This window comes from Botryllus schlosseri, chromosome 4 (assembly GCF_051294905.1).
Source record: "Botryllus schlosseri isolate E-star chromosome 4, Bs_hap1, whole genome shotgun sequence".
Lineage (NCBI taxonomy): Eukaryota > Metazoa > Chordata > Ascidiacea > Stolidobranchia > Styelidae > Botryllus > Botryllus schlosseri.
In genome coordinates this window covers 1,377,912-1,399,426 of record NC_137239.1, presented here as the reverse complement: position 1 = coordinate 1,399,426, position 21,515 = coordinate 1,377,912, and the positions used below count along the sequence as shown (strand labels likewise).

The 21,515-nt window shown below is 39.8% G+C and overlaps 1 protein-coding gene and 4 non-coding genes across 34 annotated transcripts in view; 4 read left to right on the top strand and 1 right to left on the bottom strand.

Annotated features, from left to right (window-relative positions):
• LOC145437839 (adhesion G protein-coupled receptor E5-like) overlaps positions 1 to 21,515 on the bottom strand; it is a 138,166-nt gene that overhangs the window by 85,358 nt on the left and 31,293 nt on the right. For 27 of the 30 annotated variants that reach the window (XM_080315150.1, XM_080315162.1, XM_080315158.1 and 24 more), the window contains exons 4-10: positions 14,755 to 14,787; positions 14,063 to 14,107; positions 13,574 to 13,624; positions 9,477 to 9,518; positions 8,840 to 8,884; positions 4,734 to 4,784; positions 3,697 to 3,747 (exon numbers count right to left, since the gene is read on the bottom strand). In XM_080315150.1, the coding sequence (XP_080171276.1) occupies positions 3,697 to 3,747; positions 4,734 to 4,784; positions 8,840 to 8,884; positions 9,477 to 9,518; positions 13,574 to 13,624; positions 14,063 to 14,107; positions 14,755 to 14,787 (318 nt within the window). The remainder of the gene's footprint in view (positions 1 to 3,696; positions 3,748 to 4,733; positions 4,785 to 8,839; positions 8,885 to 9,476; positions 9,519 to 13,573; positions 13,625 to 14,062; positions 14,108 to 14,754; positions 14,788 to 21,515) is intronic. The other 3 variants (XM_080315160.1, XM_080315165.1, XM_080315156.1) reach the window with 2 other exon arrangements.
• Positions 10,343 to 10,431, top strand: Trnay-gua (transfer RNA tyrosine (anticodon GUA)). The gene is given in 2 exon segments: positions 10,343 to 10,379; positions 10,396 to 10,431. It is a non-coding gene; the product is annotated as a tRNA-Tyr (tRNA).
• On the top strand, positions 12,220 to 12,307 carry Trnay-gua (transfer RNA tyrosine (anticodon GUA)). Its single transcript is given in 2 exon segments — positions 12,220 to 12,256; positions 12,272 to 12,307. It is a non-coding gene; the product is annotated as a tRNA-Tyr (tRNA).
• Positions 16,745 to 16,832, top strand: Trnay-gua (transfer RNA tyrosine (anticodon GUA)). The gene is given in 2 exon segments: positions 16,745 to 16,781; positions 16,797 to 16,832. It is a non-coding gene; the product is annotated as a tRNA-Tyr (tRNA).
• Positions 20,537 to 20,608, top strand: Trnae-cuc (transfer RNA glutamic acid (anticodon CUC)). The gene has a single exon. It is a non-coding gene; the product is annotated as a tRNA-Glu (tRNA).

Sequence of the window (21,515 nt, the reverse complement as noted above, 5' to 3'; positions counted from 1 at the left end):
ATTCGACAGCTTTTACGATATCATCATGCGCCTCTCGCATGATGTCTAAACTCATTCCCTAACAAATTATGCCCGGCACAAAAACTATTTTATTCAAATATTTGAAAGTGTGATATAATAGTAAATTACATTTTCTCTATGGTTGTGGAATGCTTGTCTGCAATGTGCCGTTAAATAAGGCCTGGTTGCATATTATAAATTGAATACTCTATTTATTGATGCTGCGGTCCGCGGGTTATCACAAATTGGGAAATTTACCCGAGAGCACATTTGAGTTTGAGACCTCTGCTCTTGATCGAGTCCATCTCTGGGCCTTTGTTGTTAGTCCAATGTAAGCTCAGGAACGTGTGGTAGAAAAATCTCAGATAAACATTCGGCGCTTCGAAACGTGCTAGTGCCAAGAATCAATCCAGGGCATCCACTGTCATTGGCAATAGAACGCCAACTCACGCAGATATAGTAGCCTTTAGAAGTGGTTCCAGAGCGGTGGGGAATGCAATGGTTTCTGGTGGGGAATGGACGTTTTTGTTTAAAATTATCTAAAGGACAATCTTCATTTTCATGGAGACACATGCGCAATTACCGCTACCAGTTAACTGCTCTGGTATGTATGTATCGAAAATTATATTGCGCGGTGTTCACAAAACCTCATTTCAACTCTGGATGGCCAATTATGGCGTTACAAACGCATCCAGCACGACTAGTTTGACGCGAGATAACGCTTTCGCGAAATTTTGAGCGATACTGGTATCGGTTCACAATACATTTTACGTTGCAGTTATAGGCGATTGTCTGATTGATTGATTGTGGTTGTGTGTCTTGTGTAGTCAAGCCAGCAAGTAGCTGCTCTGTGATGACAAAAGTGTTGGGTAGTAGGGAACAGGGCCGTGACTGACGCACCCCAAACCCGTAAATCTGATTACGTGACCAGAAAGGGGATGAAAAATTGATAGCAAGATATATGCAATTCCCGATCATATTGTCCGATTGAAACATGAAATATATAAATGAAGGCTCGGAATAAATCTGGAGTGGGGAATGAAGACAAAAAGGCTGGAAACCACTGATTTAGAAGGTGATAACCATACAAAACGTCATCACGCGGGAAAGTGAGTCGTGGTGTTGAGGTCTGGCGACTCCTTCTTTAAGTCGCTATAACCATAAAAATCTAGGGCCGAACAGTGACATATCGGATTTATATTACCCTTTTTCTTTTTACAACCTTAATCTTGCGAAGTTTCGCACTCGGGTTAGCCTACTCATTGTTTGTTCCTGGCATTTCGGTATCTATGGTCATTTTACATCATTGCTTATCATGATTCCTGAGTGGCCATTTTAAAGCGTGAACCAGTTTCCTTCCAGACTTTTTGTTTATCGGATGACGCGAAGGAGCCTATAGAATAGATAAACCACCAGCACAAAGGAAGGGATTCTGCAGCACTCGGCCACCAAACCCGTTGGTAATTACAGCGGTGCAACGTATCATTAGTTCATTATGCTGCATCCCCAGGCATGAAACTCGAGGTGCTAGGGTCCCGCGAAATATGTTCCCTTTCAGAGGGTACCGCGAGATCAAAAAGGCTGAGAACTACTAGTATACGCTATAAATACTTGTAAATCAAAATGGGTACGCAGTTACTAAAGGTTTCAGAACATTTGCCCGGTGTACCCGCAATTCGTTCGATCACCTTAAATGGTGCATTCTTCAGGTAACTGACTTAGAGGCTCAAAACGTGTGAGCACCGCTGTTTGACGGTATCACCAACTTCGGATATAAACTCTATGTACCTTGTCATGGTAATTGTATTATTGTTGGTCGGGTTGCGGCAATGAGCGCACAGGATTATCATACAGTATATTTGGTCAGATTTGTTAATTCATATTAAGTCAATAATATTAAAGTCACCCGTAGTTGCCCTGGTTTTTACTTTGTGAATATTCAGCGTCTTTGCCACAAACACATCTATGGTGAGGTATAATTTTATGTGATATTGAGCAATTCGGGCTGAATCTGGGAAACTGAATGTGTTTTATTTGCAGTTACTTTCTATCACTATTGAGCTAAGATTCCTTTATACCAGGGGTCGGCAACCTTTTGCTAGTCGCGGCCAAATTTCGGGTGTACAACCTTTCGGCGGGCCGGATTTTTTCTTAGTACTATATTTTACGCTCACTTCGGTATATTATCCTACATTGCTGCAATCTCAATCATACCAATCCGAAGACACATGTATTTACACTTCAACGACACAGAATAATTGTGACAATTGACGCAGCTTACTTTGTGAAAGGTTTTCAACTTCTGGTAACAAGTCGGATAAAACAATAATCAGACCCTATCCAAAATGGACGTCCGAAATACGTGATCTCAGCTTGCTCTTCGTGAATTTAATTGTTCAAAACTATTGTTGACATGCGTACGTGCTTTTAAAAATCGATGCAATTTTTTTTGCATTGCTGGTCAAGCTGGGATAAAGACCAATTTCAAGAACGCACTCTTTGTCAAAATCATGCAGCGATATGCTCTTTGTATGAAATTTGTCATTCAATTCAACTGCATCGCATTTCAGAAAGGCCCATTTGAAATTTTCAGGCAATGGTATTGGCGTCCATATTAAACAGAGTACTGAATAGTCAGCATTCATTTTGTAGACAAGGAATGTCGGAAAAGCGGGTGAATATTCAGTAGTTAAATTTCGTATCACAGTTACAAATGTAGTGTTGGTACTAGGTTTTCTCTCCTCCAGTATATAAAAGTGAGCATAATTTTCGTTGTGCGGTAGACATTTCCAGAGTCACAGATTTGTTTTGAATGCGCCTCAACATCTCATGTATGTAGTTGTTTCCCCCTGAAGTTGCAAGTTCAATTTGTTCAGATGTGACGTTAAATGTACCAGGAAAGCAAGATGAGATACCCATTTTCGATTACAAGATTATGAGTCCGCGATATTTGTATTTTCGAGGAAAGTTGCTATTTCATTTCGCAGATCATACACTCGTGTAAGCATAGCTGCTCGACTCAATGAGCAAACATGACAGATATAGGCCTACATGACATTGCCATATTGATTTTCTGCATCTGGTGATATATGGCGTAACTGATACAGTTGATGAGACAAAAATCATATTAACAGTTTTCACCATTGTGGCCAAAACACTATTCAGGTTTTTCGTCTTGGCACACAATGCCTTCTGGAAAATCAAACTATAGACAGGCTAACTAACAAACGGAGGCTAGTCATCTATAATTGAATAGCTTGAGATTCCGTCATTGCGTCTGAGATGCTCCAAGCGCTTTTGAAGCTAAGGAAGAACACCTTTATTGTCACACCCCGTTAGAGTGATCAGCCCTTCAAAAAGCATGGAACACCTTCGGTTGCGAGATACACCCGATTGATAAGCACTGATCCAGTATAGTCTATCTCCGTCTCCTACTACAACCACCTTCGTTTTATGGCGTAACGATTGACTAATACGATGTAGGCTACTATTATATCGTAGCAATGCCGCATTTTATTTTCATGCAGCGCTGCACTGCAGATTGAAACTCATTAGGAAGCGGCGGGCCGTATTGTTGTGATAACTAATTATCATGTCGCGGGCCGGACGATTTCGCTTGGCGGGCCGGATCCGACCCGCGGGCCGTAGATTGCCGACCCTTGCTTTATACAATTGGTAATAGTATAAAATACTCGCCACCTGTTCCAATCTGTGTTGTATTCTGCGTAGCGTAAAACGTTGTTGTACCTGCAAACATATGGAATTCATTCACATACTAAAATCTATGATATCTACATGCATATGGCCATATTCAAACTATCGCTTGGATCGGAGTTCATGATATTTTTTAGTCGTGCGAAATATCCGGACAAAGGATCTTCCTATTTCCGAAAGTTATCATATACAGAGATCCGTTGACACATTGCCAGGTCTGTCGCGGATGTACCTCTTATCATGTAAGGATTGTAAGCGATACGGTGTAATGATAACGTGGTAATAGTCCCATGTGGGATTACAGCGTACTAACAGCTGCTCGCAGCGTCCTTCAATAGCTCAGTTGGTAGAGCGGAGGACTATAAAATCTAATGTAGAAATCCATAGGCCGCTGATTCGAATGCGACTCGAAGGATTTCGTTTTCACTCCAATCCAAGGGTGGGCAATTATTTCTCCCGGCGTGTCAAATATGAATCTGAAAATACGTTGGCGGGCCGTGACACCATTTTAGACTATATTTTACTGGCGAATTGATGGAATTGTTGGGTTGACAACAAAAGATACTGCGCGTCAAATTTGGTTCTTTTTTAAGTTGTAGGAGCGGCGCTAAAATAGTAAAATATGGATTTGTGTTTTCAAAAAAACTTTTAATTTGTTTATTTTATTTCTAATTTTACTGACTACTCCATGAACTAATCACGTTATCTGCAAAAACGATGCGTAACAAATTTGGATCAATTCCAGCCCATCAAGGTGAAGTTCTGTGACATGAAAATTTACGATTTGATATAAAATAATATTTACGGTGGCATTTAGCTATGCTTCTCCAATAAATTCTCTTCTTCGGTTTAGAAATTAGTCAGATTTGCTACGTATCGTTTTTTAGATAACGAAGCAATTTCATGGTGTGAAGTTTGAAAAAATTGTAAAATTTAAAAAATAGAATTGTAACAGACCTATAATGTCCTGCCAAGCTAACACGCATGCAATGTCAGTTAGAAAAATGTAAGCTACTCACTACTCGTGGCGACCAATGTTGTATTCACCGTAGTGAAAGGTGTAGTTGTACCTGTAACACAACATCCCCATCAGCGTAGTGTCGGCATAAGGGTTGTGTGAGAGAATGGGGAATTAATTTTAATGATTCGAAATGAATCATGAGACATGATATTTTCTAGTACCGAAGTGATATGTCTCTTGCCACTATGGGGGAAATTATATCAATCAGAATTGTGCTATCCCTATTTTCATTGTACCGTTCGGGCCCTCAAACATCAATTGGCAAGTTCGTATCATTCACAATCACAGCAGCCAGGGTTGCACCAAGTCACAGGGTTACTTGCTTTGATTCTAGTCAAATCGATTCAATTCTAATCCACCACCGAATCAAGCACTGGGTCAAGTACGGAGGGAAGGGGTCTAGTCCAGACTTGGACAACGTTATGATTCTAGTTGTCCAATTTCACTAAAGTAGAGCGAAATGACAGTAATCTAATTCTAATCTAATTTGGAAAGTTTCTAGACTCTATAATTTTAATTCTTATCTAATTTATTGTTTTCCCGAAAATGCCATTGTCCGAGGCATTTTGCAGCGAGTTAACAAGAATATCAATCTTGCGGAGGGAAATCCGGTGCCAAGCCGCCGTCTCCTTACTTAGTAGTTATTGTGACGGATAACAGCCTGCTAGCATAGTAGCTTGTAGTCTCTGCGAGCAACATTCTAGTTTTAAATACTTTATATTAGTACAATGCCGTGCTGACTAACATGGGCGTTACTCATGATAAGCACAAAAGAAGTAATATTAAAGTAGTGCAAATACAACAGGAAATAGCCTATCATGATCAAAAACGTCATTTATTTTGAACTATGAGCCGCGCGCGTTACCCGACAACGCATTCCGCCGACTAATGAATAGATATTAGGGCTTGCCAGACATGATACTAGCTCAGGAGTTCTCAAACAGGTGGGCGCGAAGCTGCGGTCAACTGATAATTTTTACCGCTCCGCGCGAATAACCTCCCATTCATAGTTATTGCTTTGTGTACTGTACAGTCCTAGTTTAATATTTGACAATTCTTTTAACAGTCATAACCTTCCACGCCATCAAACTATCCGTTGGGATTGCTAAGATTCTGATTGCATTATGTGATATGACGATAAGGAGGCGCGCAATTTCTTCACTATCATAAAGGGGGGCGTATCCAAAAAAAAATTCAGAACCACTGTACTAGCTGAAAGACTATCTCATCTTAAAGATTGATATTGTGGGGGCGTCCTATGCCGTTTTCTAATCGTCTCGGTCTTGGCAATGTCCGGGCCATTGCACGTCAAGGCAATATGCTAATTATAATCAGCTAACTCTCCATCGATGGAATGCTGTTGCCATCGCCGAAGCCGTTTCCCCAAGTGTGGAATAGTGTTGTTATGGACACAGGCGATTAGGTCAATTTGAAACAGAGTTGGATCAATTACATTATTTCAGTTTAATTACAATTACAATTACAATTACTTTCATGCATGTTTCAATTACATTACAATTACAATTACTCCATGCTAAAAATATCAAATTACAATTACAATTACAATTACTCCTTGCATGCTTTAATTACATTACAATTACAATTACAATTGCTGCTGTTGAACATGTAATTCAATAATCATAAATTCAACCGTGCTCCTTAACAACCGTAGCGTCGTAATTAACAACAATTCAAGTATTCATGTTTCATTCATGATGCGCAAATACCCGTTAATTATTAAAAAGAAAAAACGTTTTCGAACTATTCCAGTATGCAGTATGTCGTTGAAAAAAAGTATTATAATATATACACGTGTTGGATTTGCGTATATAGTATATAATTAAATAAATATTATTATTTTTATCGAGGGACGTTGGAATTAGGATGAGGAGTAAAAACAAAACCGTGCTTTGTCAGATAAGACGTTATATAATATCCAGTGGTCTGGTTAGTTAGCCAGACGAAGTAACGATGCAGCATCGTGATCTGAAATCGTATTGTAGATTGCCAACCCATGGATAGATGCGCAAGATGTGAGTCACATATGAATGCACCGACAAACGTACTGCAGAGCCGGCTAAAAGCAGCAAACTTTGTAGTCCTAGAGCTGGCGATCCAAATTTGATGCATCTGGTCTTTATCGTAAGCTATTGATGCACTAATTCCGAAAATACAAATTACAATCTCGTCAGGGCAATGTAACTGCTCCAAAATAACCGTTTAAGGCTGACTGTTCTGAAAAGTGAGAGCGCCGCAGCAGCATGACCACAACAATGACCAATTACGCCCAGCGATTGTTCAGAACAATGCCGATTCCCAGACTTTCACGACTATTTTGGGATGGTACCATTGCCTGGAAATATACTTTTATTGCGGAATCAGTGCGATTAGGACCATACATATCAATTTCGACGCTTGGATCGCCAGCAATTGGACTATCAATTCTGCTGCTTTTAGCCGGCTCAGCAGTGCGTATCTCGGCGTATTCAATCGTGAGTCACGTGTTACGAATCCATCCGTTGGTTAGTAATCTAATAATTGTATACAATGGCAGCCGAGGCCAGCATAGCGGTAAAATAAAAAAAACTTCGCCTGCAAGGGCGCAGTCAAGGGCTTCCGCGAATGGATCCATCAAACCCCTTGTCGACATTTAAAGAGAATGCATTATAAGTCAATTATTTCATGTTGTGCTTGTCAGGTCTCAATAGCAATTTAATGTAATTGAAATTGTAATTGAGCAAAATTTTTGTAAAATTACAAATACAATTACAATTACACAAAATAAAAATGCTTCCATTATAATTACATTGAAAATGTAATTAATTACATTCAATTACAAGTACAAATTACAATTGATCCAACTCTGATTTGAAACAACAACAACAACAATATTAGTAATAATTTGAAACTGAAATCAATTTTAGCACTTCCAAGGCTTTGTTTCGCGCTCTTCCTAATCACAAATCATATCGCAGGCCGTGATTGCGGTGACTCCTTGAATAGTACAAAACGAGCCAAGATTGGTGTAGAGACATTAACCATTCTCATTGTTATGGGAATGAATTGTAATTTGATATGAATTTTGCTGTATTTATTTCACATTCACACTTTCATTCAATTTCCAAGGTTTTCGGAACTCGGTTTCTTCAATTCCAACCTAACTACTAAAAAACGTGCAGCTCTAATTCTAATTCTAATCTAATTTGGAAAAACTGTGTAGCGCTAATTCTAAGTCTAATCTAATTTGAAAAAAAAACTGTGTAGCTCTAATTCTAATTCTAATCTAATTAGAAAACGCTGTAAATTTTCTGGTTCTCCAAGTCTGGTTTAGTCCGAGTCGTAGTGTCCACTGTGCAATTCACGTTATGAATTCTTGGGATCAAAGGCCTTGCATTCATGACGTACTCATTCTTACTCTCAACACGTTTATTCAAGCACGGTAAAGACATTCTTTGGGCCTATGTTCAAGCACCGGCTCTGACGAACGAGACTTGAATTCAGTCATACGGAATGTTTTGAGTCATAGGAATTGATCAAGTCATGTGCAATGACTCGAATACTAGTCAAGTCAACACACAAAGTGACTAAGTCGCGACGAGTCATTTTCCGTTTTTAATAACAATAACATGATTCGAGTCAAGTCAAGTCAACGAAAAATTGCGACTCGAGTCATTGCAACCTTGTTCACAACGTATAGCCCGATCCTATACCCACATTCGCGAAAGCGATGCTTCTGCAAATTACTGATCGATCTTCCGCATTGCTAAAAAAACGATCTGCAATAGGTATATTGTTGAAAACTCGATTGGAAGCTTGATATATTAGGTTCCGATTCGATCTAAATAGCTATATGAATATCTCCTGTCATACATAGTAAATGTGAGGGAGACTTGAAAGGGGGGTTAGTTACCAATCAGGCCTATTCCTACACTGAATTGTTTCGTACACTAGCAGCTGCATTCACAGCTTATTTATGCGGTTGTTCAGGATCTGCGTTCGGTGAGAACGCGGGGGCAGAACATACAAAAGACGAAATTAAAACAAAGTTAACGGTATAAAAATATCAACGAGAGCTCGAATTTGGTTACAGTCGAACTGAATTACCTGCGGCAGTAGGGTTTTGGACAGTCGGAAACGTTGTGTTGGACCCTGCATTGACAGAAACGTTGCATGAGAATGCATTGGCTATATCAAAATTTACTGCACAGTACTGATGACGTAGCTAATTTTACTGGTGTGGCTGGTCAGTTCCGTCTTCGCGAAGTGTAGGCCTATCTTACTGCCATAAAGGCATAAATCGGGGTGGGCACAGGTACACTATAGCCAAGCTACTCCTGCAATACCCGTATACTGCCTTGTAACGATATACCAAGGAGCTTTCGGTGGGAGCTATCAAACAACCCTATGAGGACGCCTTGAAAGTATCCTCATGGAGGTTCGAATCATCCCTTTTAAAATTGAATTTGTGTTACCCTGCAACCGTAATTTGTGATTAGCCGTGAATGCGTCCTTTTCAACTGCTCTGTAAATTCCCTTTTCTCGCCTTGATATATATTCTTTCGTATCACTGAAATGCTACTTTTTTAAATGTCTATCCAATACGTACTCCATCATAGACTGATTTTCATTTACTACGCAATTCTTGGTCGTGGTGCAAAAGACCAACAGGTGATCAGCGCCAAATCTTTCTTTTTAATAAACAACAACAACAACCCTATAAGGTAATGGAATAATTATTTACCTTCTGCGCTAGTTAACGCTTGGGTGGTCTCGGCAGTAGGTCCTGTAAAATAACAATTATATAATAGCTTGAGAAATAGATAGCATCTGTTAAAAATGTCCACTTCCATTACACGAGATCTTTGTCAAAGGGAGATATCTAATTACCTCCACACAATAGCAACCTAGCTAAGAACTCTATCGACTACTCAGGACCTATCATCTGGAATGCATTACCTCAACATATCCGTGAATTGCCCTATAATGGATTAAAAATGACCTACTTAATCACCTCTTGTCATTATATTAACACTGTTGTCCTACCTCGCCCAGACATTGTTTCTTAGATCAATTGCTACCATCGTTAACTATTCTTTTTTATTTTCGTAATTACCTAACATTTATTACGGCCAGACGGCCAGAATACATAGAGCAGTGGTTCCCAACCGGTGGGGAATTCAGCGGTTTCTGGTGGGGAATAGACGCATTTGTTAAACATTATTTACATGTACAGGATAGTCTACATATTTACAGAAATACAGTTAACTGCTCTGGAATGTGCGTATCGAAAATTATTTTGCGTGTTGTTCATCTCTCTCTCTCTCTCTCTCTCTCTCACACACACACACTCTCTCTCACCGACTCAGGGCTACAACCATGGGCTCTTCCTCATCGATATTGTTGAATATATATTGAGACCGTAAGTATGTATTCAAGTGCAAATAAAGTGAACAAACAAACATTTTGATGGCCTCTTTTTTGAATAAATTGATGTTGCGTCCGTCGGATGAAGCATATCAGTCGCATAGACACCGAATGGTCATGTCCGAATTCTGTAATACTATAACGCCGATGTCATGACGGCGTGCCAAAAACCGCTGTTCGTATCCTTCGATAGCTCAGTTGGTAGAGCGGTGGACTGTAGTGGTCAACTGGCGGTGATCCATAGGTCGCTGGTTCGAATCCGGCTCGAAGGAGTTAATTATATTTCGGCCGAGATTGGAACTCTGATGCGATCGGTTACGGATATTGCGGTATTGGTAGCTCACTACCGATCCGTCCATATGGTTAATCAATGACCGTCGACATTAACCGAAACGGTAATCTATCATAATTAAGAAAAAACTAAATCCGTTAGAGTTCGGAAAATTCGGGCGCTATGACAAAATCAAAAAATAATATTAAACATTATCCGGTGGCTACTGGCCTATGTAAAATGTACATATAGCTCCGTTATGAAAATATCTAGCGTTTGCCCAATGTAGTAAAGGAAGCTGTGGTCTCGGAAGTATTAAACCCTGCAAATATATCACCTTTGTCAGTGCTTTACACAATTCACTATAACGCGTATGATAATCATACCGCAACTCATCGTAATGAATAAACTTATACGTTTGTTGTCGCTTTTGGTATCCATTGTGATTCAACTAACCGTGGCCATTTAGACTAGACCGATCTTCCTTATCATGCTCCATGATCCCCACTCACTTTTGTTCTAAGCTTTTTGTAAGACGTGGCGACGACGAGCGTAGGAATAGATAAACCTGACCAGCGCTTGTCGAACTTCAACCCGTCACTCATTGAAAATGTGGAACGTGCCGCTGCGCTATCTCACCCCTCGTACGTGGTTACGTTTAAAAGCTAGCCGTGGACCTCAATACCCTGCAACCCAACTGTCACATTACACGGGTATAGGGATTTATGCTTAGAATGTTATTCAGGACCATGGTTATATATTGATCTCGAAATTGCTGTGTATAGGCCTACGATAGCATCGCTACCGTATTGGCATATCTGAAAGCTACACTAGGGCATAAAGCTATCACCGCGGTGCTAGTTTTAAGCTTTCAATATTCATAGGGAATTCATCAAAATCTTGATTAGGGGACGAGACAGATTGCTAACTCATGTCAGCTAACCTGCACGGTATTCCATGGTATCTGTTAACAGTAAATCAACTTCTACCGTTGCGACTCGCGCACACGACTGTAAGAACTGCGCTATCGAAGGATACATAACGAGTAACGATAATATGAGATCCCAATAATCACATCACTGATAGGTAGTTATTACAAGAATTTGGTTCTACGTAAGACTACGAATCTGGGATCAACAATGGTGGTTTCTGAATAACGAAAGTGAATAAAATTGCTTGCGCCATGTCCATAAATACCACCTGAGAGAAATGAATGCGCTAAGCCATATATGTCCACCATTTATGTCAAATTTGACCATTGATAACGTACATCAGATGGACATTTTAACTACGCGCCGCTTTCGTATTAGTGCCGGTATAGTTATATCCGCCATATCGATCAATCAATGTATAGTGAGAATTGCCCAATTTGTTACAAGTTGTTTTACGAAGGACCCTACCTATTTAACATTTACCCTCCAAATAATATAGATATGTGCATTCTCATTTAAATCTAACAACTTGTGAGTTGGTTTCGGTGAGCTATCAAATTCCAGTAGACATGACTTTGACATGTGAACAAATTAGATTTAAATGGTGGGCATGCGCTTTAGTGCGTTCGCTTCCCTCCAATATTCTTTTTCGCAGGGGTATGGCTCAGGCAATTTCAATCACTTGAGCCACCTAAACACACGAAGGAAAATGACTGCATTTCAATCAACATCTACTACTACTATCCTCTTATCGCATATTTTTGTCGCAAGCATATAGTCAACACGTACTACGAGAATCATGGATGAGCCAATTATCACCAATATCACTATAATGTTGTGATACGGCAGACCTATATCCTTCGATAGCTCAGTTGGTAGAGCGGTGGACTGTAGAGCGAGAATGCGGTTATCCATAGGTCGCTGGTTCGAATCCGGCTCGAAGGACATTATTGTATGTATTATCGAGACCGATATTTGGTACCTTCCCGATTATCGATATCGGCGTATCACGGTCGATATTTTATATATGAAAAAATTCAAAAATATTAGAAATTCAATGTTCCGTGTTTTCAATCTCAAGAAATCGATATGTGACAGATTTAGCCTTGCAGGACGAGATTAAGTGGGTGAACATGCAGAGACACTATGCTTCCTGCATTACAATCTACCTTTACTGGACTGAACTGCAATTATGTATCACGTTTTGCTTTTTGGGCTATCTCAGATTTCAATGAATGTGCACAATTAAACAAAATTCTTTTTAATTTCAGATTTCTCGTTTGTTGTTCAGCTTTCTGTGGCATGTACAAGTGCCATCCTGCCTAATATATAATATTTTTAGCGAAATGGTTCTCTTCTCTTTCCATATTTATACCGGCCCATGATGTCGGTTATCGGCCTTGTCAATGCGTCGATAATCGGTATCGTTATCGGCCTGCAAAACTCAATATCGGTCGACATCTACGTTGAAACTGGTTTGACAGGTCAGGATCAGTATAATGATTGATGAGCGCTTGGCGAATCGATGTCACTTCAGTTAGGTATGCACAACGTCGTAGCCTCAAGAGGAACAATCTTCCTTAATTAGAGATTGAGGAGCAGTTCTGCATTACCAACACATTACGAATATCTTACCAGCGTTCGAGTACTAGTATCCTAATTGAGTATCAATTGTAATTATTCGGTTCGTTATTGAGAGTATCGAAAATATACGTCATTCTCAATAATAGATATTTCATCAATGCAAAATGGGGTTAGATAAACCTATACTTAGCCTACTTCACTCTGTTAAGGCCGCCAACCCTGGTTTGGTCGTAGTTCGACACCCAAAACATTTTGCAAAATCCCAAGAACATTCATGAAAACCTCAGTTTTGAGAAGTATAATGATCGACCCGCGTGATTGTCACAAAGCGTTATGAAATATTCAGCATTATCCAAAAATATGAATTGATGATGACGTTTACAGGGCATTATATTCCCTTAGGGCGCAAAAAAGGTAAACTGTGGAACTTTTCAGGACATTGTTACTGTTATCAAGTCATAATAGAGTATTCGTATATTCGGCTCAACTCGAAGCTAAATACGCTAGTCGGAATCGGATTCCGCGAAAGCTTACAGATTAGCGTAAATGTGTCCGCAAGTAAGTATAGGTTACGAACCAACCATTATTACTCAAAAAATTGCCTTTCAAATAACATAGCGTACTCACCACCCGTTGTGATTTCCGTTGCGTTGTCGCTAGCGGAGGGTGTCGATGTACCTGTGATTTTTTTACGATCGTTGTCAGCATGTACACTGTATGCCACGATATGGAATGGTGCAAGTCTTAGAAATTATTACTGTTTAAATTAGATAAAAAGTTTCGAGATTGTAAAACGAACATGTGATAAAGTGGAATAAATTCAATTGCGAGATAACAATAAAGTATTTCTACATTAAGTTATATGATTTCTTGATAATATTTTTACTCAGGAAATAGGCAGGAAATCTTATATGATTTGTTGTAGCTGGATCAGTAATGTTCACGATTTAGTAATATTGGAGTTGCAACAGCAAACCGTGCAGATATTCAGTCTTAAACCCATATCCATTATCATAACATATGACGCAGGGAGGCATGGCACTATCGGGAAGAAGTATTATTACAAGGTCAATGTGCATGTACTGTACGATGTACATGTACATATAGGAATCTCACCTGGGGAGGAAACAGACTGAGTGCTGATCTCAGTGACCGTGGTACCTGTAAATAGTAAAATTACTTGTATCAGTTCGACAACCGGCACGTGGAATGCTAGCTTGACGTCTGTCGTTCCAAGGTTGCAATAGGAACGACTGACGCAGATGGGCTTACCAAACTTTATCGGCCGGCGACCCCATATTGAAGCGGTACAACGAAAGGCGAATTTCACGCGTATAGCCAATATCCATATGGGGATGGGAATAATTCTTGACCCATAAAAGTTTATTTACGATAGAGGTGTTAAGGTGTTAGCCCAAGTATTTAGCTTTTCGGAACACTTCATGCCTGTCAAGCTTATCGGACTATGTCGCATGCTAAATTTATGGACAACCTAGCTTTCAATGCAAATCTGGTACACTGGTTTCACCAATCCACCGTTCCCACAACAAGTAATGGCATAACGACTTTGACATCATCAATATCTTCGTAGAGAGTAATACCTAAGCCATTCATGCAAAGAACAACTTGTTATGGCGCGACTGGTCTCGATAACGGTTCACAACGTTGTCACTTCTTAGTTATACAAGTGGTCGACTATCGATTTTATTCGTGGTTTAACAGCGGATAATGTTTGATTTCATCATTGTTTAGTAATCCGTGATTAAAGTATACACAATATAGCAGAATCAGTGAAATTTGGCACAAACCGAAGCCTGAATATTCCGATGCAGTCTCCGTTTCTGGAAAATATTGAGAAATACTTGGTCAATGGGAATTTTGTGAACTTCTTCGCGTTTCACAGAGAAATTCGATAGCTCAAGCAATAGACAGGGCCTAAACGAACACCATAATCGTTATATTTAGATTCGAACCCTTGTATCTATAATTTGAGAGAGTATACCTACTGAGACAGGAGCACAATAGCAGCTCCTAGTTAACGACGATCCGTGTTTAAAACAAAAATCAATTTAAATCAAACATGTTTAAATCAAGGCCCTTGTTTAAAACATTTTTGTAAACCATGACGTCACGCACATTGAATTGTGATGTCATAGTGGATTGATATTCACAAAATATAGGGTAAATATCAGTGTTGGGATGAATCGAGTCATGACTTGACTCGAGTCAGACTCGAGGGTCACCTTTTTCGTATGACTTGACTTGACTCGACTTTGCTGAAATGACTTGACTTGACTTAACTCGGCGTATCAGAAATGTGGATTGACTCGTGACTCGGAGAAAATTCACGAGTCAATTTCAACTCATCAAGTAATCGGTGTCGATAAAAATCACTGTGTCTTGCATATGTTCGGATTCTTCACGAAACGCTGGTGTAACCCGTGAGAGCGACCAATCATTCAATGATCGTGCGTTTTACTGAGCCTCCATTGTTCTCTCTCAAATAAACTGACCACAACCGAGGTGATCGAAGCTTACGACATACTTTGTCGTAAATTAGTAGTAAAGTAATTTAGAAGCAAAATATATATTTCTTTTCTCTGTTCTTACCTTAACCATACCTCTTGTTTTATTGAAATTGAATTCGGATATGTGTATTTTATAGTCCCCAACCATTGGCGCAGGGTTGAATTGTAACATATCAATTTCTAAATGGGTAGTGCATGGCATCTTATCAATTCCTTTCTCTATGCTCATATTCTGACAGGTAACTATGAACTGAGGCTATGCAATTACTTACGTAGTTTCGCAGTTCTACGTATAGGCGCCCATGTGAGCGTTGCAGCGCCTTCTTGCGTGCATATTTAACTTCATATTCGTTCATCGGTTCTAAATCAAAGACCACTCAATCTGTATTTCAAACAGCTAGCAAAATGCAATGACTTAATCATGCCTCATACTTCGAAAAGGCAACCTGACTTGAATTGTGACTTGACTCGTGACTTGACTTGACTTGACTCGACTCGCCTTGAATCGAGTTGCCTTCAGAACTCGAGTGACTTGACTTGACTCGAGTCACCTCCAAAAATCGATTGACTTGACTTGGCTCGAGTCAAAATGTGCAATGACTCGAAATGACTGGTGACTCGAAGGTAGTGACTTGATCTCAACACTGGTAAATATAGCTCTTTTGACGAAATAGTCTTCCAACCCCTGTCATATAGCTGACGGATCAAAAATATCATAACCAGGACTACAACGTCTTGCAGCATTTTACGGTCGTTGGCGGTAATCATCATCAATACAGCATTTATTCCGTGCCAATGATCTATATCTACGTACTATAGCTGTTGAAGCGACTATTTCGAAGGTTCCAACCATCTCATATCGTATACGTCGGCTATATCGGCTGGTATATAATCATCGTCCGCAGGCTCATACAACTTGTTTTTGAAAGTATATAGACCATTATGGCATAATTATACAACTTTAAAAAAAATTGTTTTTATAAGGCGTTTGTTTAAAACACTGTTTAAAACATGTTGTAAACAAAGTGTTTAAACCATTTGTTTGAAATGCAACCCTAATGTTAGACATGCGGTGTGGTACGCTTGACTCTTTCCGATGCTTCATTTCCGACACCATCTACTTGTGATAGTAAAGCGATGGAAGTAAGACTTATGACCATCCACTATCCCATATTTGTGGGGACAAGTTTAGGATTTACGCACGACGAGATTCGTTGATGACCTACTTACGAACAATGATCTATGACGTTTTTATGCGGCAAATAGTCATCCTTCGATAGCTCAGTTGGTAGAGCGGTGGACTGTAGAGGCTGTATGCGGTAATCCATAGGTCGCTGGTTCGAATCCGGCTCGAAGGACATTTTTAATCTTGATCGGTCCACTCATAGCGAAGTGACCTCATGCACATCTATATGGCGATCGGACATTTTTATACTATTTTCGGTGTTATTCTGCTATTTTTAGTCTTCAGCTGTATTGCAATGATGAAATCGTGGGAAATAAATTAAATTGAATTACAGCCTTAATCTGTACTTAGCTTGCAATTGAAGCACAATTCCGCAACATTATCCAATTGTGCGAGGCTTAAAAATGGTAGATGTTGAAATGAGATGAAACATCCCGGTTCGACAAACGCATGTGCCATCAAGCACAACAAATATAAATTGATGTGAGCAGCACCACAAACGCAGGAATCTTCATTGATCAGTCATATAACGCGGTAGTAAAGAAAGGACGTGCTATTCAGACCAGGGCAAAGCGCGCCCCGAGGGCCAAATGCGACCCCCAAAGTAATTCTGTGCGGCCCTCGAAAGGTTGCTTGGAATTCATAACATTAAACCTGCTTTTTGAATGTTGATGCGCGGACTAAAACTATAGGCTGTATCAACTAAACCGGAAATTCGTCTACGTTCAAGCCTGTTCAATGATATGCCTCGATTACGCTGCCTACGTACCTCGAATACGTAATCCGAATTCAAAATAAAGACATTGTCGCAAAGTATGAGTAATAATGAAACTCGCAAGAAATCACCATTTCCATATAGTTTAGGTCAAACCTTCTTTGTTGCCATTGTCACATTACACATTCTACGGCACGTGATTCAAATTGTTACGTGATGACTTTCCAAATCCCTAGTTCGTAAAACAAGTAATTCAGTGCTCGCGATTATTCTGTGACTCGTCATATCTATCACCCATAAAGGCGATGAACGGGCATGTCAAAAAGAGAAACCATAAGCTGAAATTCAAATAAGGTTTAAAGCACTAAAAATTTGTATACTGGAGTTTGTTGCAAACCCGTCCTTTTAGTTTTTACCGAGCATGTCACGGAGATTAGGGATTTTAATTATGACAAAAAACTAAACAATCGACCAAGGGAGGTCGAATTTCAGAAAAACTGCAAACTTCGCTCAATATCAAGTCCATTTGAGCTGCACACTGCTTGGAATGCAGCGACCAAGACAAGCATTGTAATTTCCCATATTCCATTGCAGTTGTTCTCGAACTGGGGGACGTGACAGCTTCTGAAGAGAGACGCGAAGCTGACGATAAATAAATAAAAAATCGCGGTCTGCGCGATTTACCCCCAGCTTATATGCAGCAACGTTATCGCTATGTGTATTGTTCGACTTTGATATTACTGAATTCTGTCATCAACAACCATAACCTTCCATACCATCAAACTATCCTTCGGGATATCTAGCATTGTGGTTGCTCTTTTTGATATGTTGTGATATCTTGATAGTGCGGTTCGGTCACTGGGTGCGAAATTTTTCATTATGATAAAGGGGGCGTGTCTAATAAAAGTTTTAGAACCACTGTTTTAGTGTCATAATAGAAGAAAGTGAATAGGTGTTTTGACATTGTTTCGAATCATGGCGGCAAATAGTTATTTTTTTAATTAACCGCCATTTTATCATTAGCTAACATCAACACAATCACTTAGAAGCATTTATTGCCCAGGTCATTTAGAAATAAAATTAAAATTTGCTGGAGAATATAGCTTAAATTTTTCACTCGGCCCGCCAACGTATTTTCTACTTCTGATTTGGCTTGCGGAGGAAAATAATCCCCCCCTGAATTCAAATGTTTTTATCTCTCTCGTAGTCCCAGATGGTCTAGGGGTGAGGATTCCTGCCTTTCACCAAGGGGGGCCGGGTACACTTCAACCACACTTGTCGCAATTAGCAATTATCAACGTGTGAGAATCGCTGGCTGTCGCCAAAGCGCCCCGTGAGTTATGCCCGATATGGAAATTATTATTATTATTGGCATTGCGAAACAATACCATTCATGCAAGAACGATTCGTACAAATATTTGTGCATTCTGAATTCGACCCACGGATTTCATAGTGCATTTTAGACCAATGAAATCATGAATTGGGAATAGGTTTGCAATAGGTCTGCTATAGGTCAGCACCTTCTTACGCATCCAGAGTGCGCAAAATCGTATAACGATAACAGATTTTCAATTCTTGCTCGTGGACGTAGTCAGTTCCATTCAAAGGTTCTCGAATCGACTATAATAAAACTCGAGCAACCGATTCTTTGTCGGCAAAAGGAACGACTCTATTCTCTCCGTGTATTTCATTATTGTTGCGTCTCTGGCTATATATTATAGCTTATTTGTATTGCACTAATTGCATTTTCGCTTAACGTTCTCGTTTTGTGAAATCTCTCGTTGTTGTTGTTATACCATTCTTACGTCACACGACCTATTTTATCTTTACATTTCGAATTGCAATCGCCGTATTATACTGACGGCCACTACCGATGAGGGTCAGTTGAAAAGCTTATAGTGAATAAATTGCGAACATGTCGCTTCCTTTTTCTATACTATCTTCTTTACTTTCATTCAGTGTGCATACCTCCTCTTTACATCGCCTAGGCCAGTGGTTCCCAACCGGGGGGGGAGGGGGGGGTTTTGAAATTTTTAGGGGGGAATCAGGCTTTGGCTTTGTATCGGAAGATACACTGGGTTCGCATAGTGTGGTGAGATAGCGCAGTGGTAAATTCAACGGCTGCAACACCAATGGGTTCTGGGTTCGAGTCCGACCGAGGTCGACTCAAGAATTCGTATCTATGTGTTGGGGGTTTATCTAAGCTCCTCCTTGCCATCTCATCCGTGTAAGCGGTGTCTTATAAAAGCTTAGATGTGGCCCGTGCTATAAGTTGGCCGCTACGGAATAAAAAAAATGGAGGAAATTGGCCTGGTGTAAATGACCATAGTAGTCAACACACACTACGAACACCTCAAATAACCGAACTGGGTTCACAAGGTTTTTAGATTTTTATGGTAGAACTGTTATGTATAAAATAATTTTTTACAACTGTGTGTTTCTTTGGTGGATTTTCAGCTGAGTGTATGTTTAAATGCCTTCCGTAGATATTACACCCCTGATAAAGTGAGGCTCGCGAGACGATTTCGTGGGGCCCGCGACAGCCTCCCGACCAATTGCTACTAAGCAGGAAAAAGTCAAGCCGAATTCAGCACAAGGCCGCTGATGAAATTGTTTACCTTTTCAAGTCAACATATGAGCTAATGTGAAAAGCATATCAGATTTTTTCTGCCAGTGAAGCGGACCTAGTGATTTAGTTTTCGTCATCGGCTACCCGACCGTTAAAAAACAGGTCAAATTTGTCTGTAATTCACCACAGTGTAGTGCAGTCCGCATTCGACATATCTGAATATGATTGTCCAGTAATTGCTCAATCAACAAATGGTTGTGCGTTAAAAAGCACCTTTTTCAGTCACACGCAAATTTGTCACAGGAGGGGGGGATTTCGGCTCAAATATCGGCCAAGGGGGTCACGAGACTAAAAAGTTTGTGAACCACTGGTCTAGGCCAAGGTGGGTGTCCGATTCCATAGACAACTCCTAGTCGCTTCGACATCTTCTTTCTTTTCATTGTATCGCATTTTTTGTGGTGTATTGAACTGATAAAATTGCTAATAAACCAATGATGATGATGTTGATGATGAATGTGTTGTTCGTTGCAATATTCAAATTCTGTACCACAAGGAACCTATTTGAATTGGGAATTCTACTCCTCTCACGTATTCCCAGATGGTCTAGGGGCCAGGATTCCTGGCTCTCACCCAGGCGGCCCGGGTTCGATTCCCGGTCTGGGAATTATTATTTTTCGATTTCACGATACGATGTATTAGATGTGGGTATTTTTATCTCGCAATGTAGGGTGATGCCCATCCTAAACAGAACAATCTGCGAATTCAGTAAAAATTAATAGCGCATCGTGGCCATTCATCCACGCAACGTATAGTTCCACCATTTCCCCACATAATCCATCCTGATATCAATCAATCAATCAATCGACAGATTATATTTTCATCTACTCAAGACACACACACAATGTACAATGCGATATACAAGACACACAATGCGATGTAATGAACAAATAGGGGGATGCCGAACGACCAACAAGTTAGGGTCTCTTGAACTGGTATCTACCTCGACCTATAGTGTCCGGTGTCATTCTTTTTTTGTCGGTATTTTTTTTAAGTTATTGCTTGCTCTTTTTGTTCCTTTACCGGGACTTTTTTCTGGGCTTTTTTGTCACCGGAAGAACAATTACAAAACAATGTCAATGCTGAAAATTCTTTTAACAATGTTCAGGACGATACGAATCGGAAATAGAATATATTAAATATCCATTACATTTCTTATAACTAGGGCGATTTTTTAACCTAAAAATTGGAAGATTTTGAACGAAAAAAATAAAATTTTTGATATTTTCTTACCTTAGCAAAGTTCATTTTGACAACATTTTGACCTCGTGTATGAGAATTAGGTGTTTTGGCGTATACTGTTAGAACTGTACTACTTGGCTTGGCTGTCCTTACGAAATAGTTTTGCCTGGAAAAGCTTTTTTGACTTGAAAATTGACCAATTTTTACATGAAAAAACTTTCACCTATGAAGAATTTCAGGAGTTAGTCAACGGATGATGGTAGGAATAATAAAAAAAAAATTGTAGTACAACGAAAGATACTTTCCTGAACTTCCGGGTAGAAAGTGTCTGT